This window comes from Chrysemys picta, chromosome 8 (genome assembly GCF_011386835.1).
Source record: "Chrysemys picta bellii isolate R12L10 chromosome 8, ASM1138683v2, whole genome shotgun sequence".
Lineage (NCBI taxonomy): Eukaryota > Metazoa > Chordata > Testudines > Emydidae > Chrysemys > Chrysemys picta.
Window position 1 is genome coordinate 89,122,661 of NC_088798.1, and position 27,372 is coordinate 89,150,032.

At 52.5% G+C, this 27,372-nt stretch overlaps 1 protein-coding gene across 4 annotated transcripts in view; it reads right to left on the reverse strand.

Moving 5' to 3' along the window:
• Nucleotides 1-1,374: 1,374 nt before the first annotated feature.
• Nucleotides 1,375-27,372, reverse strand: part of AFAP1L1 (actin filament associated protein 1 like 1) — a 60,137-nt gene continuing 34,139 nt past the window's right edge. For all 4 annotated transcript variants that reach the window (XM_008179552.4, XM_008179553.4, XM_008179554.4 and 1 more), the window contains 17 exons: nucleotides 24,053-24,136; nucleotides 23,242-23,339; nucleotides 22,750-22,861; nucleotides 21,408-21,506; nucleotides 20,374-20,585; nucleotides 19,396-19,575; nucleotides 17,820-17,915; nucleotides 17,305-17,389; nucleotides 16,629-16,781; nucleotides 13,484-13,695; nucleotides 12,277-12,422; nucleotides 11,403-11,481; nucleotides 11,071-11,182; nucleotides 10,183-10,347; nucleotides 8,588-8,766; nucleotides 7,389-7,517; nucleotides 1,375-6,480 (listed from right to left, as the gene is read on the reverse strand). In XM_008179552.4, the coding sequence (XP_008177774.3) occupies nucleotides 6,457-6,480; nucleotides 7,389-7,517; nucleotides 8,588-8,766; nucleotides 10,183-10,347; nucleotides 11,071-11,182; nucleotides 11,403-11,481; nucleotides 12,277-12,422; nucleotides 13,484-13,695; nucleotides 16,629-16,781; nucleotides 17,305-17,389; nucleotides 17,820-17,915; nucleotides 19,396-19,575; nucleotides 20,374-20,585; nucleotides 21,408-21,506; nucleotides 22,750-22,861; nucleotides 23,242-23,339; nucleotides 24,053-24,136 (2,165 nt within the window). In that variant the 3' untranslated portion in view covers nucleotides 1,375-6,456. The remainder of the gene's footprint in view (nucleotides 6,481-7,388; nucleotides 7,518-8,587; nucleotides 8,767-10,182; nucleotides 10,348-11,070; nucleotides 11,183-11,402; nucleotides 11,482-12,276; nucleotides 12,423-13,483; nucleotides 13,696-16,628; nucleotides 16,782-17,304; nucleotides 17,390-17,819; nucleotides 17,916-19,395; nucleotides 19,576-20,373; nucleotides 20,586-21,407; nucleotides 21,507-22,749; nucleotides 22,862-23,241; nucleotides 23,340-24,052; nucleotides 24,137-27,372) is intronic.

Below are 27,372 nucleotides of genomic sequence, written 5' to 3' on the forward strand. Positions count from 1 at the left end.
GGGCAAGGGGTTGGGGTTCAGGGTGGGTGAGGGCTCTGGCTGGGGGTGCAGGCTCTGGGGTGAGGCCAGGGATGAGGGATTTGGGGTGCAGGAGGGGGCTCAGTGCTGGGGGAGGGGATTGGGGTGCAAGCTTACCTCAGTCAGCTCCCAGTCAGCAGCGCAGTGGGACAAAGGCAGGCTCCCTGCCTGTCCTGGCTTTGCGCTGCGCCCCAGAAGCAGCCAGCAGCAGGTCCAGCTCCCACGCAGGAGGGCTAGGAGGCTCCACACATGCTGCTCTCACCCTCAGGCACCACCCCGCAGCTCCCATTGGCCATGGTTCCCAGTAATGGGAATGCCGAGCTGGTGCTCGGGGCGGGGACAGCGTGCTGAGCCTGTGGCCTCACCACATAGGAGCCGGACCTGCTCGCTGCTTCTGGGGTGCAGCGCGGTGCCAGGACAGGTAGGAACTAGCCTGCCTTAGCCCTGCAGCACCGCTGACCAGAGTTTTAATGGCCCGGGCGGCAGTGCTGGCCAGAGCCACCAGAGCTGCCAGGGTTGAAAACTGGACACCTGGCAACCCTATGGGTGGCATGTGCCCATCACACTGAACTAGATGACCTATTGAGGTCCCTTCCAGTCCTATACTTCTGATATTTAGAGTGCTCCATTACTTCACTCCTCTTTGGAGTCAAAAAAATCACCTCGACTGTACCACATTTTAAAAGTCTTCAAGAGGGGTCAAAGGTCTGATGATTAATAGCTGTGGGGAAGAACTCCTGCGATCTGTGCTTACCCTGACTGCTAGTCTCAAAACGAAGACCACTTTACTTCTGAACGAACGTGATCACATAGGAGTTTAAGGCGCTGTAATTTATGTGCATCAACTCTACAGCTGTGTCACACCATCTGCAGGCCCTTATAAGGGAAGGGGATAAGGGAAATTGAGGGGGGAAACGCCTCTGTTAATTCCTTTAGTTTAAAATGCTTTAATTGGTTTTCCATGACATCCACACGATGGCAGGCTGCAGACGCAAACACCTCTGGTGGCGAAGGAGCAGTGTTAGCCACAATCCATATGAGATTTGTCAGGCTCTGAATAATAATTGAACACGTGAGTCAGCATTATAGTCTCTGTTCTCAGTGTTAAAAAATGTGTTTTTTTTTTCATGGGGTAACTTATGCATTATGTAAAAACATAGTGGAGACAAGGCACTTTGGTTTCTCCAAAAGGCAGCCAATACAAAGGGAGGGGGGAAATCACATATTACTGGAAATACAAAATGGTATTGAATGTTATACAAATGTACAACCATTTTAGTATATGGATTATTTGGGAAAGGTAACAGCAAAGTATGAAGCTTATGTGCCCTAAAGGCTCAGAAACAAAAAGGCAAATTAAGAGGACTCCAAATGTATTTATTTATTTTAATTTAATGACTTTTTGGTGTACAACATGATTTTTAAATACTTATGGTTGTCAGTCTCTCTCAGGGTTGTAAATTTATATTTACTAAACATCACAGTAGAAGTATGCCTTTGAAAAGGATTACTTACAAGATAGTATAATGCCCTTAGGGCTGGATTTTTAAAGGTATTTAGACAACTAGTAGGATTTTCAAAAGCATCTAGGTGCTTTCACCCTTTAAAAATCTGGCCTGTGGTGAATATTTGGGAACCAAGTTCCACACACAAGTGGTGATATGAAAAAGCACTAGGGTGCTGGATAAAGATGCAAAATAACTGTTGGCAAAGGCAATCCCCATTGGCGGCTCAAAGGCATCTGAAAAAGGGAAATCAGTCAGCCTTGATGTCATATGATCCCAAAGAATAAACTTGTGCATAAAAAATGAAAAAAGAACAAAACTTTAGAAGTAAAAATGTTGCCATACCAACCGGAAGTGCTCTACTAGAAACTGTGTGAGATGTCATTGCTGAAGCTACTAGTAACTATTACTATTTTCAATGATTATTTGCTATTAAAATATCACTTAACTAGCACAATGACATCCATCTGCACAATGTTAATGAAGGTAAATGATGAAGTGCTAGGAGTAATTAAAATAGCATTTTAAAAAGGAAATCCTTGTAAATGGTGTGTCACTCCTTTAAATTGAGTACAAGAAAAAGGCAGTCCAATTCAGGCAAAGTGAACAGCAGAAAAGAGGTTTCAGAGTAGCACCCGTGTTAGTCTGTATCTGCAAAAAGAACAGGAGTACTTGTGGCACCTTAGAGACTAACAAATTTATTTGAGCATAAGCCTTTGGATGCCCACGAAAGCTTATGCTCAAATAAATTTGTTAGTCTCTAAGGTGCCACAAGCAGAAAAGACAAATTTGTGAACTGCTATGAGGCTTTATACAGACATAGAGACTGAGTTGGATTATTTTAAACACTAAAAACCTGTCTGACAATTACCATTATTGGAAGGGGGTGTATGTAAAATATTTCACTGACTTAAGTCTCCTTCGGCAGCTCAATACATTATTTCAGACAGAGAAGAGCTGCCTTGTCTAGGCATTGGGATGCACGATGCTTTTAAGAACACAGCCCTGGAAAGCGGGTGCTGAGCTGTACCATCCTCTGCCCCCCCCCCCCAACACCCTATTTTTGCAACCACTGCAGATGGCTTATTCCCTTGTGATGACAGGGGCTTCAGCAGATGTTACTGAGCAGCCCCACTTCGTATCAGCATGCTGTGTATCAGCAAAGCCACAAATTCTGATGGCCAGCAGTTTGTAATGTTACACCTGCCCAGCCAGGGATCAGGCTGTGGGGCCCACCCATACCAAGGTCCCAGTGTGCACACCGCCAGCTCTGCTCTGGTGACCCTAGGGCAGGAGCAGCAAGCCCAGCCGGTGCAGCAGCACGATGTCAGGCCGCTTTTGGATTGTGGCACCAGGCCCCCAGTGGGAGGGGGCAGCTAACCCTCCCCTTACCTAAATCCAGCCCAGGCACACCCCTTGCTGAGCTGAGTAAATGCGCACAGCCTGGGTTCTGTACAGCAGTCTCTTTATTAGGGGAAAGGACACAGCTCCATAAAATGCAGATGGTTCTTACAGAGGAAGCATGGGGCACAACATGCTGAGCCAGGCACCTTCCATCCCCCACATCCAGAAGCAGGTGGTACAAGTGGCATTGTGCTGCCCAGGCAGCAGGGATGCCTACCAGGCATGACTATGCCCAAGCTTCTGTCTCCCCGTTCCTGCTGGTTTCCCTACCCCTCCCAGCTTCGGTTGAGGCAGCAGGGCGGAGAGACACAGAGACCGAGCCCCCATCCTGTAATCATAGGGCACTGGGCAGGCACTGTCCGGTGAAAGCCTTAGTTTCTTTATGGGAAGTAGCAGCATATGTCTTGGCTCATTAGTGAGGGAGCACACCTGTGTCCCTGCTGGGCTGAGTTATAGGAGAAAAACCCTACTGCAATACAGAAGGGATGTTTGGTTTTGTTCTTCAGGCTTGTCACCAACAGATGGTTTGCTCTCTGTACACTACAGAGCCTTTGGCATGACACATCTGCCCCTGGGATTATGAAGCCATTACAGGCACGCGAGCAGAAGATTAGCACAGATACACAAATCGCTGGCTCCAGTCCTGCCAGTATGAAGGGAAGAGGGTTATGAGGAGAAAGCAGCAGGATTTTGACAGGTTCGACTTTCAAGCAGTTCTAGCCCCTGTTCAAAAATTAGAGACTAGAAACCTGGAGGAACCTATGGGGCTGAGGCTGCAGCCCGTCCTAGCTAAGTGGTCTGAGAAACCCTCCTCTTGAGCTAGGGCTGGAGAAGGAATTGTTCTACCTAGGAGTGCGCTAGAATGACCCTAGTGCAGCTTGAGTGCAAAGCATACAGTTACAGCAGGGATGCCTTTGGCCTAAGGTGTTTGACTGTGGGCTACCCAAAGATAACTTGCAGCACGCTGGTGGGCATCTATCCCCTAAAACCAACTTGGAGCCCTGCTTCAATTCCGTGCTGACAGTTCATGCCTTGTTGTCTTAGTGGAGAGCACTAGAGCGGTGGGGGGAGATGAGGATGGCTGCATATCGTGAAGTGACACCTGCCTTGAGCCAGGAAGACCACACAGAACTGAAGGAGACAGAGGGAGCAGTCTGCAGTGGCAGGGACATGCTGAGAGATGCGCTAGCATATGGCAGGAACAGCTGTGGGTGCTGGGAAGGTGACAGTGTTTCAAGGAACAGAAGCATCCAGTTCCCCTTCTTCCTACATCGTTGGAGACAAGGCCCAGCCTTCAACCAAACTGTGGAGAGGCAACAATCCGCTAGCACCAATCACAGCATAGGCTTGGGCATGGCCAGGGCCACGAGATCAGAAATGTTCCTTAGCAGCCACAGCATCCCACCTTGGCTTGGAGACGACCTAGGGGCCAGGTCAAGGTTACTGTCGGGGGCAGGGGATGGGGAGTCTCTGCAAAACTAGACTTTTATGAAGGAGCATAGGATTATCCAAGTGCATCCTTCTCTTCTGTTCACTGATGCGGACTGCCGCCAAGGCAGTGAAAAAATCCCACTCAGGCACCTACCCCTGCAATACTCTGGTTTGACACTAAGACAACCCAGGCTAGCAAGAGGGAGATTGAATCAATATTAACACTGCTGCAGCATAATCTATGCTGAACTGTATTTAGCCTGACTGTAAACCAGCTTGAGCTCTTGTGTATGTGGACGTAGGGTGCATTCAAATTGGATGAAGAGCAAGTGATACTGCTTCCCCTCCCCCATGTATTTCTTTAGTGTGGACACTAGCTGGGGGTGGGGGATTTACAACTACTGAACAGCTCACGGCCTGCAGCTGCAGGGAGGAACACACAGATGGTTTTGAGCCCAGCTCATTTACCTGCAGTTGCTATTTTTATTAAAGGTTGCTTAGCTAGTTATCATACAAATACCCTGAGGCAGTGAGTTCCACAGGTTCTGTTGTACTGAAAGCTTACTGGCACATTACCCTTTGGTGCAGTCCAGGAACAAAGAGGAATGCCTTGTGCTTTCCCTCTATCCCCCAGGCTTCCTGGCTCTGCATACTCTTCTCCATACTACATTGGCTGAAATTGTTTCCTCTGTTCTTGCCCCCTTCTCTGGTCCTTATCTTCCAGAGGCTGTTGCTGAACTGGAGGTGTCCTGCCCTGCATGCAGTGTTGAGGATGTGCCATTAGTTCAGGCAATACCCTTATCTCCCCCCCCCCCCGCCCCGCCCCCCTTCTCCACACAGCTTACCATCCGACAGTGCTTTGAGGCAGCGGCTCCATATACCACCCCTCTGCCCCCCCCAAGATGCTGAGCAAGGCCCAATGAGGGTGCTTTCAAATGTTGGCAGCAGAGCTTCCCCAGCGTTCATTCTCCAAAGGCACTCAGCCCTTGCCCTGCACTGGGCAGCATTGCCCTGCAGCAGAGCTGTTTCCCGCAGGAAGGAGACTAGAATTAGATAAAACAGTTGAGCCAGAGGCAACAAACTTGAGACAACCTGGCCCCCCACCACTCAGAGGTGCTGAGAAGTCAGGAGACACTAGGGTGGAGCAGCAGCCAGGGTGGCTCATGAACCCCAAAACAGAAACATCTAAAATCAGTGGCCACTTTAAAGTATAGCTTCCCAGCCTTCCTCTTCCCCCGTTGTGCTGAATTTACCTGATGTATAAAAAAAAATAATACAAAAAGGACAACTGCAATGTGACAGAAGAGACGGCAACAGGGCAGAGCACACCCACTAAGTCAGAAGCTCTAAGGGTCAGATCTACCAAACAATGCACAAGAAAGCACCATGGCGACAAGGTCTCCTTCTAGGGCCTGTGGGCTTGGCCGCTGCAGAGGGAGGAGACTAGGCTAGCTCCACACAATCTCTGCTCTGGTTGGGGATAGTGGACTAACTACACCAATGGCCTGATCCAGTAAAATCGCATGTCAATAGCACCACTTCCATGTAATGCCTCTAATGAAAGCTGACCCCACCCCTCGGTGGAGGCTAGATCATACCGACCCACATTTGACAGAGGGAGGAAACTGAGCAGCAGAAGGTAAAGCACAATCTAGTCACAGACCACCTGTGGTGCAATCAAGAATAGAAGCCAGGTGCTCTGACTCTAAGTTACCTGAACCGTCCCCTAGCTCACGCTCCCCCTGGTTCTGTTAGTTACCAAGAGCAAAATACATCAATGGGGATGGCCAACGTCCCAGTCCTAGTGGGGTGCTCCTCCCCAGAGCTGGGCATTCCAGCTGCATGGGAGCCTTACTCTTGACAGATTCCCCCCCATTCCCAAATATCCCTCCCCTCTCCCCAACACCCAATCTTGTCTGCTTGCCAAACGTCCCCACCATTAGAAGGTGGGTGCTTTCCCCATGCCCCCATCCCCCTGCTGGAGATCCACGCTTGCCAGAATCCTCTTCCACTCTCCCTGGGGAAAAGGGGCTTGCGGCTCTTCAGTGTGTCCCAGGGCCCAAGTCTGTTCGCTGCAGGTGAGGCCTGGCTGCCCCAGTTAGGTTTGCTTCATCTCCCACTCCTGCAATGCAAGGCAAAGAGGGGGGAAAAGAAAAAAGTTTCAGGGCCTGTTGGCATGAAGAAAGAATCAGGCCCAACGGGTGCAGCTACTGAGCCCCATGCTGTAGACCCTCAGGAGCCAGCAGGGGTACGTCTACCCTGCAGTTGAACGCCTGCAGCCAGCCCACAGCAGCTGTCTCAGGCTCGCGGGATTGGGACTGTACAGGGCTGTGTATATGTTCAGACTCTGGCTGGAGCCTGGGATCTGGGACCTTTCTCCCCTCACGGGGTCCAGGCTCCAGCCCGAGCCCAGATATCTACGTGGCAGTTTTATAGCCCTGCAGCCTGAGCCCAATTCAGCGGACATGGGCCAGCCACAGGCATTCAATTGCAGCACAGATGTACTCTGGTGGGCCAAGGTTTAGCTCTGAGTAGCTTCTTTAGCTTGTGCAATACTGTGTGGAAATCAGAGATGGGGAAAGCCTGATGAGGCCTGATCTAGCTCCGCCATTCAGGGACCAAGCCAGGCCAACTCCCTACGTTACTGCCTGCTACAGGGCTTTGGTCACTCTAGATTCCACAGTCTTCAGTGACTGAGCCACCACCATTGCCCTGGAAGTCAGGTCATGAGTTGCCACTTCCATGATCTCCCCCAGCCAACCTGATGACTCCTAAGTCCCAAGGCTTCCCACCCCCTCAGCAGCCAGAGGGCAGTCACTGGCAGGGGGCTCTGCAGAACCTGGCAGGGGGCTCTGCAGAACCTGGCAGGGCTGCTGATGCATTAGAGTGGTGTTGGGGGCAGGCAGGAATGGAAGGGGGAGGGGTGACCAGCTGATTCCCCAGCCTCAGGGTCTAGGGATGGTGCAGTGTCCAAACACCTGCTGGCAAGGCTGAGGAAGATGCTGCCAGGCTGGGCGGTCAGAGCTGTACCTTGGCCTTCTGCAGCACTTTCCCCTTGTTGGCAGGGAGGATGGAGGGGCTCCTCTTCCTCATTTCCGCTGCACAGTTCACTGGGACCAAGTGCTCCATGGGGTTCCCATTTGGCTTATTTCCAGTCTCCTGGGGGTGGGGGAAGAATAATCCTTTAGAGACCCAGAAAGCAGTGACAGCAGGAGACAGCCAGAGAACCCAGATTAAAGCACACTCCACAGCTTCCAAATGTGGCAAGAAGCATTTACCGTCCACTAATGGACTGCTGGGACCTGCTGAACACTGAGGGGCACTGGCAGAGCTGGTGGGAGCCCAGCACTGGAATAGCAGAGGGGTCACTGCACAGCTGGGGAAAATCCTAGGACTGGAATGGCCAAATAGCAAGACAGCCGGGGGCTGCAGGGCAGGGCTGCCTCGGGTAGGATGGGGTGAGCCTAGCAGAGGGGAGGCTGCGGGTCTCAAGGCTGAGGTGCATTGGCCCTCCACTTGTATCCCTACGTCTCCCACCTGAAGCAGGCACAAGCCAACAGAAAAAACAGAGTCCCACCCCTCTGCATTAGCAGGAGCATTGCCAGCAGATCGAGGGAAGTGATTATTCCCCTCTATTTGGCACTGGTGAGGCCATATCTGGAGTATTGCATCCAGTTTTAGGCCCTGCACTACAGAAAGGATGTGGACAACTCCGAGAGCCCAGCGGAGGACAACAAAAATGATTAGGGGGCTGGGGCACATGACTTATGAGGAGAGGCTGAGGGAACTGGGCTTTAGTCTGCAGAAGAGAAGAGTGAGGGCGGATTTGATAGCAGCCTTCAACTACCTGAAGGGGGGTTCCAAAGAGGATGGAGCTCGGCTGTTCTCAGTAGTGGCAGATGACAGAACAAGGAGCAATGGTCTCAAGTTGCAGTGGGTGGAGGTCTAGGTTGGATATTGGGAAAAACTATTTCACTAGGAGGGTGGTGAAGCACTGGAATGGGTTACCTAGGGAGGTGGTGGAATCTCCATCCTTAAAAACCTCTAAGGCCCGGCTTGACAAAGCCCTGACTGGGATGATTTAGTTGGGGTTGCTCTTGCTTTGAGCAGGGGGTTGGACTAGATGACCTTCTGAGGTCTCTTCCAATCCTAAGCTTCTATGATTCTGCAGGGGAACAGGAACCCGAAGGAAGACCGGGGCCGTGGAAAGGAAGGTGGTGACTCCATACCCCATTTTCAGCTTTACTGGTCACGGTGAGCCCCAGAGCCGGCCCTCCTGCTAGCGACTGTTTCAGCCGGTCCTTCACCTCCGTCAGCTTGAGCTCTAGGTCTACGCGCTGCTCCTCCTTCCCTTTGCACTGCTCCTCCAGGGCCACCACCTGCTCCTCCAGCTCCTTCAGCTTCCTCCCTGATTGCAGGAGACAAGGAACAAGACCAATCAGGTCCTGTCAACTCAGCACAGAGCCATGGAGAGATGGGATGGGGTTTGTAGAATGAAGGAGGCTCCCAAGCCCAAATTTACCACCCCCTCCAGTGAGTGTGGTTTGCAGGGGGCAGCAGTGATGTGCCAGCACCTAGGAGGAGATCTCAGATCAGCCTGTTTCTAGTGTCTGATATCCATGAACCACACCCTGCTGCAGCCTCTCTCCTTTGCTAGGATTTATTAGTACAGTAGAACCTCAGAGTTACGAACACCAGAGTTACAAACTGATCCGTCAATCACACAATCAGGCAGCAGCAGAGACAAAACCCCCAAGTACAGTACAGTGTTAAATGTAAACTACTAAAAAAAAAAAAAATAAATAAAGGGAAAGCAGCATTTTTCTTCTGCATAATGAAATTTCAAAGCTATATTAAGTCAATGTTCAGTTGTAAACTTTTGAAGGAACCCCAACGTTTTGTTCAGAGTGACAAACATTTCAGAATTACGAGCAACCTCCATTCCCGAGGTGCTCCTGTGTAGTACTAGTACGTTCTCTGCTCTGACTTTTCAACCTTAGAAGCTGAAAAGGAAACAATACAAGGACCTGCCTTTTTTACTGGAGGGACACACACCTATTTGGCCACTAGGTGAGGCTGTTGTGCACAGTTTGAGGTGGCCGCAGCAGCAGGTGCACCAGGTCCCCGCTGACTCAGCTGGGACCCAATGTTCTGCCCAGCAGAGTGGAAAGCACAGCCCCGGCCCTGAGAGGGGGTGCCAGGAACAAGGAATACAAAGAACAAAGGAGCACAGCAGCTCCAGCAGAGGGCATTCCACTGCGTCCATGCTGGGGCTGGACCAGCAGGGAGTCAGCAGCACCAGGGCTGGGAGAGAAGATGGTACAGTCATGTGCAACCCCCATGGGGGAGCAGGGGAGGGTGGGAGTAGGAGTTTGCTGCTGAATAATAGTGGACGCCTAAACTCCTGGCTAGCAAAGGTGGGAGGTGGGCCTGTCTGCACAGTCGGGGGAGAGAAGGGGCTTTCTCGGGTTCAGGGTGCGGCCAAGGAGATGGCAGGACTGTCATGCTCATGAGAAATCTGGAGAACTGGACCAGCAGGGAGCCTTACCAGTGCATGGCCAGAACTGGGACCAGAACGGGTGAGCAGCAGCAGGTCAGGCTACAGGGCATTGGCAGAGCTGGATAGAGGAAACTTGCACCGTTTTGCTGGGTTTTATTCACCCTGGCTCATCCCTGCTTTGCTGGGCATTAAAAATCCGCCAGCCTCATCGCTGAGATGTCCGCTGGTCTGGTGACTGTTGCCATGATCCCATATTGGGGGGCTGGGGTCAGAACAGTCAGGGGGGTATTTCCTCTCCTGCCTGGGCTGCAGCAGGCTCCATACCTGTGCTACTTTTCATGGCCTCCCGGAGCTCCCTCTTTTCCTTCCGCAGGGTCACCAACTCATTCCGGATAGAAGCTCTCTCCTTCTCCAGCTTCTCTTTCTCCGTCAGGAACATCCGGGCGTCCTCCTCAGCCCGGTTCTTCCCATACTTGTACTGGGTGGCATCTACAGAACAAGGGCACAGCTGGTCAGGCAGGGAGTTGGCACACTAGCCCCTGCCTCTATAGTGGAGAGCAAAATGCAGGCTCAGCGAGACGAGTTCAGGACTCGCAGCTTGATGTCTGTTTCCATGATGGGAGTGTCACAGATGAGCTGGGTCAGCTCCCAAGGCTGGACTAGGCTGTGGCAGGGAGAAGGAGCTGCCTGTGGGAACAGCGGCATCACACCAGTCTTCCCAGGAAGACGCACTGAAGTCCATGCAGGCTGAGGGTGATCCTGGCACCTCCTTCCCCATTGCCTGCGGAGGGGTCGCTTTTCATTAGTGAATTCAGGGCAGGTGAAAGGTGCCAGAGGAACAGCAGAGTCCCCACTCTGTCCTTAGTAGGGGCAGTTCACGCTTCCCACTCATCACAGCAGTCCAACATACCAGAGCCCCGGCTGGGAAGGAGAAGCTGCAGGTCCCTCAGATCAGCCTACCAGTTACTCCAGTTCCTAAAGGACACGTTGCCACCCACGACCATCACTAGCCCACACGGGACTAAGACCCCACCAACTCCTCTCATGGAACAGCCAGCGGCTGGGAACGGCTTCTGCCATTAGTAACCTGGGGCTCGATAGGAAGAGGTGACCAGAGATGGGAGGCCCCAATCCCTGAGCCAACTGGTTCCCTCCCATGTGGCTGAGGTTTGACCCCATAGCACACCTGCTGGTGGGCGAATCTGAACCTACTTGATGCATGTCTTTTGACTTTGACTTGCGGGTCCACGCGGCGTGACGACTCACTGCAGGACGAGGCATGCCGCTTCACCTGGGCCCCCGACGGCCGCAGTGGCTCCTCTGCCTGCATGGATGGACGCAATGAAAACAGATCCCATCAGTACTAGGCAGGAGCAGAAATCTGCACTCAGGGCAGGGAGGCTGCTGAGAAACCGTGGGCCCCAAACGCCACTGAGGGGAAGGGGGCGCCTGTCTCCCCAGCATTCAGTTACTTGGAGGTCGCGTGGGAGAAGGACCATGGCCTCTCTAGGGAGAGTGTGATAGGAAGCAAGCCACATTCGTACCTGCACCTTCTCGTAGGGGACGTCATCATACACCACCCGGGAAGAGTCAGCCTGGCTCTCGTGGGAGGTGCTGGCCCACCTGGGGAGGTAGAGAGTGTCAGCCCCTTCCCGCACAGCAGCAACATGCCGTCCTTCTCTAGCTCCTTCCACCCAAAGATCTCAAAACACTTTGCAAACTTTCATGAGTTAGCCCTGCCTCCCCTCCCCCATGCAGTCCCCAAACCACTACGAGCCGAGCCCTGCTTCAGGGAAATGAAGCCAGTTGGGCACTGCCCCCCCCAGCCACCAGATCTCATGTGCTGATAAAAGCCTCCCCGTCTTCAATTTGTGTGTTCCACACCTCCCCGCCCCCAGCTTGCCCTTTGTACACCCCCACTCCCCCCCACGCCTCCTCCCAGAGGCAGGTGCCCCACACTTTTGTAAATGTGGTAATAGGTATTATCCCATTCCAGGAGCAAACGAGGCACAGAGATGCAGTGACTTGACCAAGTCCACTTAGCATAGCCAGTGCTACCAGGTCCCAGTCCTGAGCTCCAGTCCCTAGCCAGCTTTTAGAAGGTGCACACAGCTCAGGGCCCCACAAATCATAACCCCCTTCTGCTTTTCCCACCACATGTCCCTACCCCACAACACTACTCATGGGGCAGGTGGTTTATTCTGGCTCTGAGGCCACATGCAATGACTTGGGGCTGTGTTGCCACCTGGGTTTGGAGACAAGATGCATCCATGGTGGAAGTGCTGCTGGCTGGGATGGCCTCACAGGGAGTTTTGCTCTCCCAGGCTCAGCCGGGGGCACCAGGTGAGCCTCATGCCGGAGTTCGAACACACACACACTTAACGAAAGCTTTGGAACGATGGGAGGAGAGCCCCTTACAGATAGGAGTGTCTCACAGCGGTGACTATGTTGGCTATTGTCTCTACATCCACGTAGTCATAGTGCAAGGCCTCCGGGGTTTTCTGGGAGCCAGTCTCAACCAGCAGGAGGCCGAGCCAGCGGCCCAGATCTTCAGAGCAGTTTGCCTAGGGGGTGAGAAAGCCATCATCATGAGCACCTGGCCCCTGGATATGCATCTCCCCTTCACATCTCTCCAGGTAGATGACCCATATCCTGCAGAGCATGGGCAGGGAGTTACGCCAATATTTCCCCTGGCCCCCCAAAACCACCTTGCTTTGGGTCTCCCCACACCAGCCCAACCCACCCATGCCACACAAAAAAGCACAGGCATCTGCTCATATGCAACACATGCAGAACGTCTTCAACTCTGCGTGGGGTTGGGTAGGGATGGGCTTCCCAGGGGAACTGGGAAGAAGTTACCCTTCCTAGAGAATGAGCTTGCTATTAGCTGGATTCCATCAGCCCAAGCACCTGCCAAGCTCTGCTCCTGTGCAGGTGAGCCGTTGGGTTGACGCTAAGAGTCAAATGAGTTCATTCACCTGCCGTGATTTGCCTGGTTCAACGAATCCAGCAGCTTCTCTGTGCTGATACTATCAGTATCTGGGCTGCTGCTATACAGTCATTCAGACCCAAGTGAAATTACTTCGTATATTTCATTCACTTGTCTGAAGCACCTTAACAGGGTGCTCCATGCATGCCTGCTTTAATCAATCATGGAATAAAAACGTCACATAGCCTAAGGGATCCTGCCAAGATAAAGATTAGATTTAAAAAACCCCAAATCCCTTGTCTGTGTAACGAGGTGCACCACAGATTATTAATGAAAATTTCAGAGGCTGCTCAGCGTGGTTTATGTGATCGCCCGCATTTGGCTGGGCTCGGCAGCAAAACAGGACTTTGCGTTTTGGTTCTAGACAATTTCACTTGCCTGGGCCATGCACCAGCCCATCTGGCTGCATTTGAGGTCTCAAAGCACAGCTGGGGAAGGGGTAAGTTAAACTGTCCCTGAAGGTTTCCATTTAGAATCTATTCTGGCTCTCTGTTCAGTTCTGGGTTTGGTTAAACCCTTAAGGAAACAGACCAGGATTTGGACCCAAACTGCCCATCCACATCTTCCAGAGTGAGGCAGGAAAAGCCTCTACAGCCCACATGCGTCACTCAGAGCCGCTGAGAATGAAACACTCACCTCCAAGGCAGAGACCTCCTGCCCACTGCGAAGGATGCGGAAAGCAAGCGGGTGTTTAGGGCCCAGGCCTGGCACCACCTCACAGCCACGCAGGACGATGGCATTCATGTGCGTCCGCAAGTCAGAGCGGTCCTTGTGGAAATAGAGCGTGTTGCCTTTCAAACAACACCAACGCTCCTTCCAGCACTGGTTAACCAGGACATTCAGGTAACCTGCAGGGAGAGCCGGTTCCCAAAGGGAAGAGAGTCTCGGTTCATTAGGTTCAGCTGATATGCACGAACAAGCATGATGCTAGAGGAAAGGTGGAAAGCGAGAGCCAATAGGGGCTGGGCGGGAGGCTCCAAAAGGTTGTCTTGTCTCGCTCTACTTCAGTCAGTGGGTCTGTCTATACTAGACACTCACGGCTGGCCTGTGCCAACTGACTCAGATTCGTAGGATTCGAGCTAAGGGGCTGTTTAATTGCAGTGTAGACATTCGGCCTCAGGCTGCAGCTGGGACCCTCTCACCTCACAGGGTCCTAGAGCTGGGGCTCCAGCCCAAGCCTGGACATGTAGACCACAGTTAAACAGCCCTGCAACCCAAGGCCCACGAGCCCGAGTCAGCTGGCACAGGCCAGCCGCGGGTGTCTAACTGCAGTGTAGATATACCCAGAGTCTGAAATGCTGCTCTGCGGTATCCTACCAAGATATGTCCAGGCCTGTCAGAGATCTGCCGATCTCCCTACCTCTGGGTAGGCCTTGTTCCCCCACATTGTTCTGGCAGTGGAAGCACCCCACAAAGAACTGCAGAGGGGCAGAACCCTCTCTCTGGAGACCAGCAGATCTGCCCCTTAGAACTGCAGAACTCAAAATCAAAGGCCCAAGTGCAGTTTGGTCTTTAGTAAGTTCATACTCTGCAAAATCTCTGCTGAAGTCAACGGAACGTTTGCCCAAGTAAGGACATTAGGATTTGTCCACAGAAACTGTAGATGCAGAAGCCTTATGAGGTTACCATGCTCATCCCCTCTGTTTTGGGGGCAGGATTCATGAGGTAAATGGTCCGGTGGTTAGGGCACTAGTCTGGGACTAAAGAGACCCGGAGTCCGTTTCCAGCTCCACCACAGACCACCTGTGTGACTGATCACTTGGTCTCTGTGCCTCAGTTCCCCATGGGAGAAGAGCACTTCCCTATCTTCCAGGTGTGTAGCAAGGATAGCTACATCCCTTGCATCTGAAGAAGTGAGGTTCTTACCCACGAAAGCTTATGCTCCCAATACTTCTGTTAGTCTCAAAGGTGCCACAGGACCCTCTGTTGCTTTTTACAGATTCAGACTAACACGGCTACCCCTCTGATACTTGACATCCAAGATTGTGATGCTCTCGGGTGTTATGGGAATGGGCGCCAGTATGAGTCTCTCAGACAGACATATGGGGCTTCATTGATTTTCTTTAGCAGCATCTTATCTTAGAGGGCAATTTGAGCAACTTACAAACTCAGAGTCATGGGGCTGGAAGGGACCTTGGAAAGTCATGATGTCCAGTCCCCTGCACAGAGGCACGACCATGTAAACCTTGATCATCCCTGATAGGTGTGTGGGTGTGGCCCATCTGTTCTTGAAAGCCTCCAATGACAGGGATTCCACAACCTCCCCTGGAAGTCTATTCCAGAGCTTAGCTACCTTTATAGTTAGAAAGTTTTTCCTAATATGTAACCTAAATAGCCCTTGCTGCAGAGAAGGCAATTACTTCTTGTCCTACCCATTCAGTGGATATGAGGAGCTACTGATTATCACCCTGTTTATAACAGCTGTTAACATATTTGGAGACTTATTAGGTCCCTCCTTAGTCCTCTTTTCTCAGGACTAAACATGCTAGTATTTTTAATCTTTCCTCATAGGTCAGGTTTTCTAAATCTTTTATCATTTTTGTTATTCTCCTCTGGACTTTCTCCACTGTTAATAAACCCCAGAATAATTATAGCCTGTTTTGCAACTGCATTACATTGTCGACTCATTCAATTTGTGTCCACTACAACCCCCAGATCTGTAGTACTACCATCTAGCCAGTTATTTCCCCTTTTGTAGTGGTGCGTTGCACTTGCCTTTATTCAAATTTCATCTTGTTGATTTCAGACCAATTCTTCAATTTGTCAAGGTTCTTTTGAATTCTAATCCTGGCCCCCAAAGTGCTTGCAACCCCACCCAGCTTGGTGTTATCTACACATTTTATAAGCATACTCCCCACTCCATTATCCATGTCATTAGTGAAAATATTGACTAGTACTAAACCCAGGACTGAGCCCCGTGGAACCCCACTAGATACACCCTCCCAAATTTGACAGCAGGCCATGGAGAACTACTCTAAGTGACTATTGTCTTTCAACCAATTGTGCCCCCACCTTATAGAAATTTCAGTTAGATCACATTTCCCTAGTTTGCTTATTAGAATGTCATGTGGACTGTGTCAAAAGCCTAACTCAATCAAGACATATCACATCTACTGCTTCTCCCCATACACTAAGCCAGTAACCCTGTCAAAGGAGGAAGTTAAGTTGGTTTGGCATGATTTGTTGACAAATCCATGCTGGCTGTTCCTTAGAACTCGCCTCCAGGTGTTTACAAATGGATTGTTTAATAACTTGTTCCAATTGTTTATGTAACTTGCAGGCTTTAGCTCTACCGCTCTAGCTTAGAAGAGAGAAAACCAAATCACCCTGTTCACATGGCACTTAACACAGAGCACCTGACAGCTGTGTGGTCCCCAGCACCTCCCCAGATGTGTACCCAGAGTGCTCTGCCCTGGGTGAAATAGTCTGGTCCTACAATCACAGTCTGGGGACACTGAGCTAGAAAAGAGGAGAGGGAGAGGGAGAGGGGGAGTGTGTCAATCCCAGGCTACATGCCTGTAGCCGGAAATCCCTTTCCATGTCATGGCAGAGTCCCTGATGCTGTTGTGGGGCTAGTGAGCAATGGGTGGAATTCAGAGGAAACACTGAAATTCCCTGTGTCTTGTGTCCCCATTCCCCTTCTGGGTGGTCCGTCCGATGGGCAAGAGAAAGGCATTGTGGCACAACTTACACCTGGCACCAAGTCCCCTAGAAACAACGTCCACCTAGATCCAGAAAACCCCCTTCTTGCTCCCATCTCCCCAGAGCCCTAGGTACGAACCACAGCAGGGGATGTCCTCCTCGGTGGAGGATGTCTGGGTGTCCTCAGGGGATGGCTTCTTTTTGGAGAAGCTGATGATCCTGGTGATTTTCCTCCCAGCTGCCCGGCTCACTGAGCCCTTCAGTTCAGCCAAACCGCTCTTCTTGCCTTTCCCTGGGAACAGGGAGGAGAGCTCAGCTCAGGAGTAAATGGCAACCCCCCAAAGGCTGGCCAAAGCGGAGAGGTCACTATGGTGCCATCTCTCAGGCTGGGATTTGCAATGAGAGCAGGAAGGGGTTTCGGGTGTCAGACAGTGGCAGGGAGAGGAGGGCAGAGGGGGAAGAGATACACCGACGGGGCAAGAGCAGGACATCCCCACCCCCAGCAACTGTTGCACTTCAGAGAACTGGTGCGTGGAGCCAGGGGCAGATTCAGACAGAGGCTGCAAATATTCCTCTGTGGCAGAGGCCTCAGCAACTCCATCACATGCAGCAGGGCCGCATGGCAGTGAGGGGAAGTTGTGCCAGCAGGCATGGGTGACCCCTTCCCACCTCCCAGCAGCAGGCGGCTTATTGAGACAGCTGCAGAGAGGTGATGAGGATGCTTTCTGCAGTGGGGTGGACCCTCCCCCCACCCCTCCCCACAGCAATGCCAGACCATGGGCCCACAATGGTCAGAGTGGGGCTGGGGCTCTCACCGCGCTCCCTTCGGCTCATGGGGGTGCAGTTCTCCCCTGCTGCCATGCTGTCCGAGTCAGACGTCTGTTTGTCTTGCGATAACCTCTGTGGGGAGGAGGGCAGGCATCCATTTCAGTGCAGTCCCTCTCTCCATCCCTTCCTCCCCCCCCCATGGCTTTTAACCATGTCAATGCCGCACTGAGTGACCATCCCTGACCGGAGTTCTGCGGGTCTGGCAAAGCTCAGTGTCCAGCCTAGCTCCTGATATGCCCTTTCCTGTCCCCCTGCCCCTAGAGGAACCCCATCTTCATTCCAGGGCTGGCTGGGGAGATGGTCTTGGCTCTTTGTTGCCCATTGGAGGGGGTCCCCTTCTGCTATGTAAGGGGTGCCACAGATGGGCCATGCAAACATTGAGAGCAAGGCTTATCTTGCAGAACCCAGCCTTCAGCTGCCTGATTCTGGAGAGTTTAGTCACGGTTCCCTTCTGCTGTGTATCACTAACCCCCAGCCACCCACACTGGCAGGGGAGAGACACCTTGTCAAGGTCCATCTTGCAATGCAGCACGGGGGATGTAGGGGCTTCAGTCCCACCTGTTCCTCCTCCACTGGCACTGCTCCCTTCCTTTATCACCTGTGGAGACAGACCACTCAGCACCGGCCTCTCACGACCCATTGGGAGCGACTGAGCCCCCAGTCATTACCCCAGTAACAGAGGAGCTCCGACCACACTGCTTGACCTGACCACAGCAAACAGCATTTTGCCGTAGCTATTTATGAACTATCCCTTCCTGGAATGATCCAGTTCCCTGCTGCCTTCCAGAGGGGACAAAGCAGCATGCTGCACCCTGAAAAGCTCCCTTTGGAGCAGGGACTTCTTAAAACTCCCTCCACAAAGTCCTGTTTGAAATAATAAATAGTTTGGTCGTTAAAAAGGTTTAGGGACATTTTACGAGGACTCAGACTACAGTCACAAAGGCCCCTTAGGTTCCAGCTAGCTGATCTGGGAAGCTTTGTCAATCTCCTACAGGGGTTCTGCCCAAGATACCTATACAAACCCATCACCATAGATAGCATCTGAGCACCACAATCTTTTATGTACTGACCCCCCCAGGAAGGCTGTAGCAGAGCAGGGAATTGAGCCTGCGTCTCCTGAGTCCCAAACTAGGGCCTTGACCATCCTTCCTGTGAGGTTGTGGTGAGCCTAGGCTCTCTGGGGAGATGCCCGTCAGGATGGCCACGGCATGAGGACAACCCACCCTGCACTACTTCAGCCTTCCTGCGTCCCATCCCTGCCAGCCAGCAAAAGGAGAGGGGTGTCGAAAACCTGCTACAATCATAATGTGGGTGACCAGAACTTCTTGCTAATCTCCACACAGGTTCAGCCCAGGAGAAGTTCTCCCATCCCTCCTCCTCCCCCACATGACCCTTGACCAAGGCATATGCAGTAGCCTGGCTGGATAGGGAGGATCTGACAGCACCAGGAGCCCTGGAGTGCAGTGTAATGGGGCAGCGTTGGTGTTCCAATCTTTCAGCAGTGAAATGCCCCACATCAGCAGATTTGAGGTGGGCAGGGGCTCATGCTCCCCAGGGGCGAGGTGGTGCTATTTAAATGCGCTCCTGTTTCAGGCCTTTACATGCTGCCAGCTCAGACGCAGACCTGGTGACTTCACAAACAGCTTCCAAGCTACACAGCCTCCCACTGGCAGACAAAGGCAGGAAAAGGAGGGGGAGGGTAAACAAACAGCTCCCCTCTCCCTTTGCCTATGGGACTCCAGCCTATCACACAGGGAGCGGAAACGGGCCAGGGCTCCCTGGGCCTGGTAGCTCGCCCCACAGCTGGTGTCCCAGTCTGGCAGGAATGATAAAAGATGGGTGGAAAATCTCCTTCCCTTCAGAGATAAGGCAGCACTGGACGCTAGACCTTTCCCATGAAGGCAGCTAACCTGCCTAGCCATTACGTCAGACAGGGATCACAGGCCATGTACTGAGACGGCACCAGAACAAGGAGGAGGTTCTACCAGAAGGACAAAGGCTGGTCACACGGGGAAAGGAAGCCTGTGTGGCCAGTGGCGTGGGCTAGGGAGAAAGGCATAAGCTGCAGTAAGAGGTACCTTCAGCCACTCCTCAGCCTGCTCTTTGCTCTGCACTGCCAGCACCAGAGCCTCGGCCCCTGGCAGAGAGAAGCGCAGCTCATGCTTCTTGCGGCGCCCGTCCTTGGGCACATAGTTGACGCTGCAGGCGCTCAGGGGCACCTCCAGGTGTGGCTGCCGGTCCTTGGAGCTTTTGTAGCACTAAAAGAAGTAGAGACAACCGTTTCCCACAGAGTCGAGGCCTGCCTGCATCTCCTGCCAGGCTGCGGAGAATGAGCGTGCTAGCTCAAAGGGGGAATATCCCTGCTGAAGCTCTGTCTGCCCTTACACGGGGCTTCATCTAGTGACCTCGTAGCAATTCACAGAGGTGGCGCAGTATCATTAGCCTCATTTTACAGAGGAGGAAGCTACAGGGAAGTGACTCAGCCAAAGTCACAGAAGGGGCCAGGACCCAGGAGTCCCTGCTCGCACCACTAGACAACACTCTCTTCCCAGAACCAGGAACAGAACCTGGATAGTCCTGTACCCTACTCTCTGGGCCACAAGGTCTCCAAGGTAACTGACCTGCATGATGACTTTGCATTAATTTTTCCAGTGATAAATATACAGGATGAACCCTGATGGCTTCTGGGTAGAGACCTGGACTGTGGGCCTCACAGTATAAGTGCTTCCGAGGTGCTGTTATTCTGCACAGCAGGTATGGATTAGATATGCAACATTGCCATGAAAGGCAGTCTCAGCCCTGCTCACACCCCCATGGAAGACATAGCCTTTCATTTACTCAAACAAGTCACTGAACATGCATGGTTAGTCCACTTGTAAGCAGGGACTGGCATAGCTGCTGCATGTCCTTTGGTGCACTTGGTTCACTTGCACCCTATACACAGGAGGCTCCCCGTTTCTCCAGCCTAGGATCTCTCAGACTCCAGATGTCCGCAAAGATTTCCTGTATCCTGGGACCCCCTGCACTCCCCAGCACTCGGGAAGCTAAAGTCTCACCAGGAGTTTGTTGTCCTTGATGACTGTCAGCTGCTTGGCCCACTGCCCAAAGCGCTTCTTACGCAACAGGAAGGCACAAATCCTGCAGTCCTTCACCAGGTTCATAGATGCTTCCTCTGACGGCCATTGGTGTGTCAGCCGCTGGCCCTTCCCATCCTCCTCCTCTTCATCGTATGACTCATAGGAGCTGCTCATCGCATCAGAGTCATTGTCTGGAAGGAAGCAGAGACCCTCCCAGTCACCTCAGGATGCTACTGACAACAGAGCTCCAATGCCCTGCACATGGAGTGGGACTTCAGCCTGGAGGATCACCTTCTCCTAGCAGTGTCTTGGGAAAGAAAGCCTTTGTATGTGTGGGGCAGGGAAATCAAACTCTGGAACAGCAGCAGGTCAACACTAACAATTTTCATTTTCCTCCAGCTCTTCTCCAAGTTGCATTGGCATTTCCCTTTATGAAATATGCAAAGCATGGAGGGCTCCAAGTGACCTCTTACGTGTGACAAACCTTCTCTTTAGATGGAGAGAGGCTCTTGGAGAAGTCACTGGCTAGGACATGCAAGAGGCCTGACTGTTTGCTGAGCAGCCTGTGTAAGATCAGCGTACATGTCTGAATTGCTCAGGGACTACTGACCTCCAAGGGATACTCCAGGATGCAGCTCTTTGCCCAGGCAGCTGAAGCTTTTCTCAGGCTGCTGTCTTTGTTTTCATTGCATGGTGACTTTAGTTAAAGTCAAGGGCTCCCAGAGCAGCAGGTGGGTGCCTCTTATACCTGGTTATAAACTGCCAGAAATAGACAGACCCTGGCTCTCTTCCTCGCTCTCCTTGCAACACCTAGAGCAATTCCTGCCTTGAAGGCCACAGAACTACCATTGATGGTTACCACAGGGCTGTGGTCCATGCAGACTCCTAGGTACCCTTTGGCTCTGTGTAGGATTCCCCATCCAACCCCCATCCACCAGACTGATGGCTCATCCCCTTTGGCTCTTCCCCCTGGTTAGGCACCTGTCTTGAAGAGCCTTTGCCCTGGTACCTACAGGAGTTTTTCTGCTCCCCATTCATCCTGGTAACAGGGTAGTTGCTGTCTGCATCCTCATAGTAGCCATCCTCGATTGAGTTGGGGGGACTGGAGCTATCTGCAGAGAGAGCAAAGGGTGTGAAATTTTTGATGAAGGAGACCCCTGCACAGGGACTGGGATATTAACAGGGCACATGCATGGCACAGACACTGTGACAGGGCCCATCAGAAGGCTGCGCTGAAGCAAGTCATGCCACAGCTTGGAGCTCTCACAGCTGCCAACATCAGCTCCAGCTCAGCAGCAAGGCCACGTGTAACGATTAGACATGGGTGCAGTTATAGCTGGATGGAAGCACAAAGTGGTGGGAGAAGGGGAAGGACTTTGTCCACAGGCTAATCTGAAAAGGCCTCAGCAGCAGAAAACCTCCCTTCCCTCCTCTGCCAGCTCCCCAGGAGCCACCGGACAGCCCCGCCCACAGGAGGAAGGAGACCGGCTGCCAAGTGACACGGTTTGGGAAAAGCACCCTGCTCCTTTCCTGACATTCCTCCAAGGTCACAGCCACTCCCGGAGAGGCTCAGCACACACTCCCCCTTCACATACAGGGCCTGGGAGCGCTCCCTCCCCCTCCCCTCAGGCTGCCCTTCACACAGGCATTGAGCTCAGCAGCTGGGAGAGGAGGGAGCATTTGAGGGGCTGAATCCTACACCTGAGAGAAACACAAAGCAAAACCTCCCACTTTGGGGAAATCTCTTCCTTCCCTTGGGGGAGGGGGGGGTCTTGGAGCCCCTGCCCAAGTGTGCTCAGGGCAGCTGCCCCACATCAGGCCCTGGATAGAAGCTCCTTGGGAGCCCAATAATGTCACTCTCAAAGGGGCTGGCAGGTTTTGCTACTGGGTGAAAGATCCCCTTCTCTCTCTCTGCACACAGCAGGAGCCAGGACTGGGGCTTTGTTCATTCCAAAGGCCTCAGAGAGACCAGGACTTGAAGCAGATCAAATCCAGCTCCCAGTGAACCTGCTGCCCCTTAGCCCCACCTTCTCCCTGCCCTAAGCCATTAGGCCAGCTGTGGGAGAGGTTGTCTTGCATCAGGATGTCAACATTCCTGGTCACTGAGCCCTGACTGAGGCGTTTTGGGAAGGCAGCAGGGACAGGAGTGCCACTGCTCCCACCCCAGGTCATTGCTTTCCCCAAGACAAGCCAGTGAGGGTCAGCCCCCTGTGGGATGCTGGCAAGGGCTCCTGGTTTTGATTGGCTCCGCAGCTCCCATGCCAGCCTCCGTTTAGACATGCCCGGGGCCAGTCTGCTGGGTGTTCTCCAGTCCCCTCCCCATAGGTGCTTCCAGTTTACTAGGGTCAGACTCACTGCGTGAGGTGATGTATTCAGGGGCCTTGCCTGGGCACAGAGGCAGGGCCTCCTCGTAGTAATCTTCAGGTGGGGGGGTTGTGGGAAGTGGTGGAGGAGGGTCCCTGGGAGCCTACAAAGGAGAGAGAGAGACCAGTGTGAATTAGAGTGAAGGAGCGGGATGGGGCTGAGTTACAGGGTGTCCAAGGGGCCATCAACAAGAGCTGTTTCCATAATGGCAAGAGAAGGGTAACAAGTCTCCTCCCCAGCCTCCTGGATCTGCGTGTGCCTCTCCCCATCCAAGAGATTATCAAACCCAGAGACCAGACCCTCCCCTTTCGCGGTCTGCTTCCACCCCCTCAGAGCAGACAGGGACCGTGGCTTGAGAAGCCCCAGCCCAGCCATAGTCACATTCCAACCCAAATGCTTCCAATTCTTGTCCTTTCACTACCACGTGACTGTGACAGGGCCCCAAGAACCTGTGGGGATGGAGATTGAGGTGGCTGGACTCACATTTTTAGATGGATGGCTCCTTGTGACCTCCAAGCCAATGCCCTCGCTGGTGTCCCCATCATCCTCCTGCATATCCTGGAGATCCCGCAGATCACAGTCTGGAGGGGGATTAGAGAAGAGATGCTAAGCCAAGCAATGATGCCGGGGACAGGGCTCCCCAAACAGACCTTCAGGGAAGGTCTCTCTCTTTCTCAGTGCCACACACACTGACCACCCCCAGCCCGCACCAGAATTAGCCTGTTGTCACAAGAACGTCATTTGTAGTCCAAAACCAACAAGGAGTCCTTGTGGCACCTTAGAGACTAACAAATTTATTTGGGCATAAGCTTTTGTGGGCTTCACACCACATCTTCCCAAGTGGAACAAGCTTTGGCGTTTCTATAGGCGCGTTCGTATTTGGGTGCCCCAAAGTGAGCTAGATATTGGGGGGGAGGGGGTGAAGAAACTGCATAGACCAGTGTGATGGCAATGGGGTCACACCCCGCTTCGGGAAGTGGATCTGGTTTTATTGGTGCGGTGAATGTTCCCACTACACCAAGGTTATATCCTGCTCTTTCCATCCCTGCCCTGGGAGCAGTCACCTGGGTAGCCAACAAAGAGGGACTAGAGCCCTTGAGTAACGGGTCATCCAAAGGATGGGGCTTCACTCCCAGTGCTGAGGGAGTCGGCCCTCTGCCTGGGGTTGCGGGAGTTGAGCTCTGAGCCTTGTAGGCTGGAGCGATAGCTAGAGAGTCACAGCAGTTCAGCTGTATGGCCAGCAAGGTGTGGCGGGATCTCCAGACTGGTGATGAGCTGGTTGAGCTGTACGTACCAAACTCTTCAAAGAGGGACTCCACGAAGCTGGTGCTGTTCTGCAGGGCTGCGGTGTTCACATACATGTAGTCCAGAGCCTTCTCTGAGAAGGAGAAAGGACATTACCACTGCTGGGGAGGAGCAAAGTCAACTTCTGACTGCATGGGCAGGGCAGGATGGCATGGCCAGCCCAGGGAACTCTTAGAATCATAGAAGATTAGGGTTGGAGGAGACCTCAGGAGGTCATCTAGTCCAACCCCCTGTTCAAAGCAGGAGCAACACCAACTAAATCATCCCAGCCAGGGCTTTGTCAAGCCAGGCCTTAAAAACCCTCTAAGGATGGAGTCAAGTATCAGAGGGTTGGCCGTGTTAGTCTGAATCTGTAAAAAGCAACAGAGGGTCCTGTGGCACCTTTGAGACTAACAGAAGTATTGGGAGCAGCATAAGCTTTCGTGGGTAAGAACCTCACTTCTTCAGATGCAAGTAATGGAAATCTCCAGAGGCAGGTATAAATCAGTGTGGAGAGAATGAGGTTAGTTCAATCAGGGAGGGTGACCGTGAATGGCTATCCAACTACAGAAGCAGTTTCTCCTCCCTTGGTGTTCACACCTCAACTGCTAGCAGAGCACCTCACCCTCCCTGATTGAACTAACCTCATTATCTACATACTGATTTATACCTGCCTCTGGAGATTTCCATTACTTGCATCTGAAGAAGTGAGGTTCTTACCCACGAAAGCTTATGCTCCCAATACTTCTGTTAGTCTCAAAGGTGCCACAGGACCCTCTGTTGCTTTCTAAGGATGGAGATTCCACCACCTCCCTAGGTAACCCATTCCAGTGCTTTACCACCCTCCTAGTGAAAAAGTGTTTCCTAATATCCAACCTAGACCTCCCACACTACAATTCAAGACCATTGATCCTTGTTCTGTCATCTGCCACCACTGAGAACAGCCGAGCTTCATCCTCTTTGGAACGCCCTCCTCCTCACCCCCCTTCAGGTAGCTGAAGGCTGCTATCAAATCCCCCCCACTCTTCTCTTCTGCAGACAAAATAAGACCAGTTCCCTCAGCCTCTCCTCCCAAGTCATGTGTCCCAGCCCCCTGATGATTTTTGTTGCCCTCCGCTGGACTCTCTAATTTGTCCACATCCTTTCTGTAGTGGGGGCCCAAAACTGGACGCAATTCTCCAGATGTGGCCTCACCAGTGCCGAATAGAGGGAAATAATCGCTTCCCTCAATCTGCTGGCAATGCTCCCAATATGCCGTTAGCCTTCTTGGCAAGAAGGCTACACTGCTGACTCATATCCAGCTTCTCATCCACTGTAATCCCCGGATCCTTTTTGGCAGAACTGCTGCTTAGCCAGTCAGTCCTCAGTCTGTAGCGGTGCATGGGATTCTTCCATCCTAAGTGCAGGACTCTGCACTTGTCCTTGTTGAACCTCAGATTTCTTTTGGCCCAATCCTCCAATTTGTCTAGGTCACTCTGGACCCTATCCCTACCCTCCAGCATATCTACCTCTCCCCCCAGTTTCTTGCAGCAAACTTGCTGAGGGTGCAATCCATCCCATCATCAATAAAGATGTTGAACAAAACCGGCCCCAGGACCGACCCCTGGGGCACTCCGCTTGATACCGGCTGCCAACTAGACATCGAGCCATTGATCACTACCCGTTGAGCCTGACAATCTAGCCAGCTTTCTATCCACCTTATAGTCCATTCATCCAATCCATACTTTAACTTGCTGTCAGGAATACTGTGGGATACCGTATCAAAAGCTTTGCTAAAGTCAAGATACACAACTCTGTCGGACCCCACTCAAATGGGCACACACCCAGCTCCCCAGGAGTAGTAACCCAAGAGACCACTGCAGCCAGGGGGCAGCCAGCCCAGCTAATCAGACCACGCATGCGCATCTGCAGCACCCCTCACAAGGGCACCTGGTTCCCAAGGGCAGCAGCCCGAGAGGGGGGAGGGAGAGCAGCAGGGAGGTGGCTGACGAAGAAGTTGGAGTGCACAGAACGACACAGAGCAAGGATAAGGAAGCAGAGGGGGTGGAAAATCTACAACTCTCCATCCCCCGGAGGGTCATTTCAGAGGGTCCCCCGGGGATATTTTCACTCTGCAGGGTGCCATGGGGAGGAGGCGGCCCTCCAGGTGTGAAGCCTATCCCCGCTCAGCAGAAACGGTCAGCAGGAAGGCCAGTGGGAATGAGTGTTTCCACAGGAAATGCAGAGCAATTCCAGCCCAAATCACAACAATTCCCTTCCCTGGGCTGGGCCTGTTTGCACAGGAGCTGCCGGTGTCAGTGCGCAGAAGTGTGCCAGTCGGCCTGATGTACACATGCTGTGTAACTCTGACGTCCGGCAGCTGGAGAAAGGGGAAAAGAGGTCTCATGGGGGTCCTGCTGCAGCAGGGATCTGCCAGGGTTTGCCAAGGAGCAGTGCCAAAGGACGATACAAGCAAGCGCTTCAGCGGTGGATACGGAGACACATCGCACTGAAACCAGAGAACTTGCCATCCCAGAGCGCCTGCAGCTCCCATTGCACGGCAGGTGAAACAGTAATAAATACATAGAATTCGTCGGTATCCAGAAGGCTTGAATAAATCAAAAGGGTAGAGCAGTGGGATCTAGCCAGCTATTGTTTAATGCCGGTATCTGCTACTCAAGGTCAACTGGAGGACTTTCTTTGCACGAAAAAGCCACCAGAGGGAGTCATGCATCTCATCAATAAAGGGGTCGGATATGCAGCCAAGCAATAAATGACTCTCTAGAGAGATATCCAAGGGCTGGGTGCTCCACCTTCCTGGCTGAATGCTCTGCCTCATGAGCTAGAGGAGAGCCAGTGCTAGTTCATTCATGCCTCACCTCAGTTTTCTGTATCCCCATTTTATATTCACTGCACTGGATGAAGGAAAAGGCAGTTTCTACGGCTGCCCATGACGGTTACTCCAAATTCCCTGGCTGCTGCAGAAGAGTCCAGTCCTGACGCCTGAACTACAATCTCCCTCTGCCCACAGCCAGGAGACCGCACTGTCCGTTTGCCACGGAGAGTCCTTGGCTGAGACAAGCTCTTCTCCTCCCCAGCTCCATGGACAAATCTGCGAATCCCCCAGGAGACAGACAGCTCCCAGGCCCTCACTCCTGCAGCCTAGGGGAAGGCTTTACCACAGAGCACCAAGAGGGGTTCTGACATCCAGTCTAATTTAGAACCAGGCTTCTCCACCCAGGGCATCCTCCCAAACTTAATGCTGTAAAAGCAAGCGTGCTGCACAGACCAGATCTGTGCTGGGGCTGTGCAGACTGGAGGCATGACACTGCCCCTGCGCCTAGGCGGGGG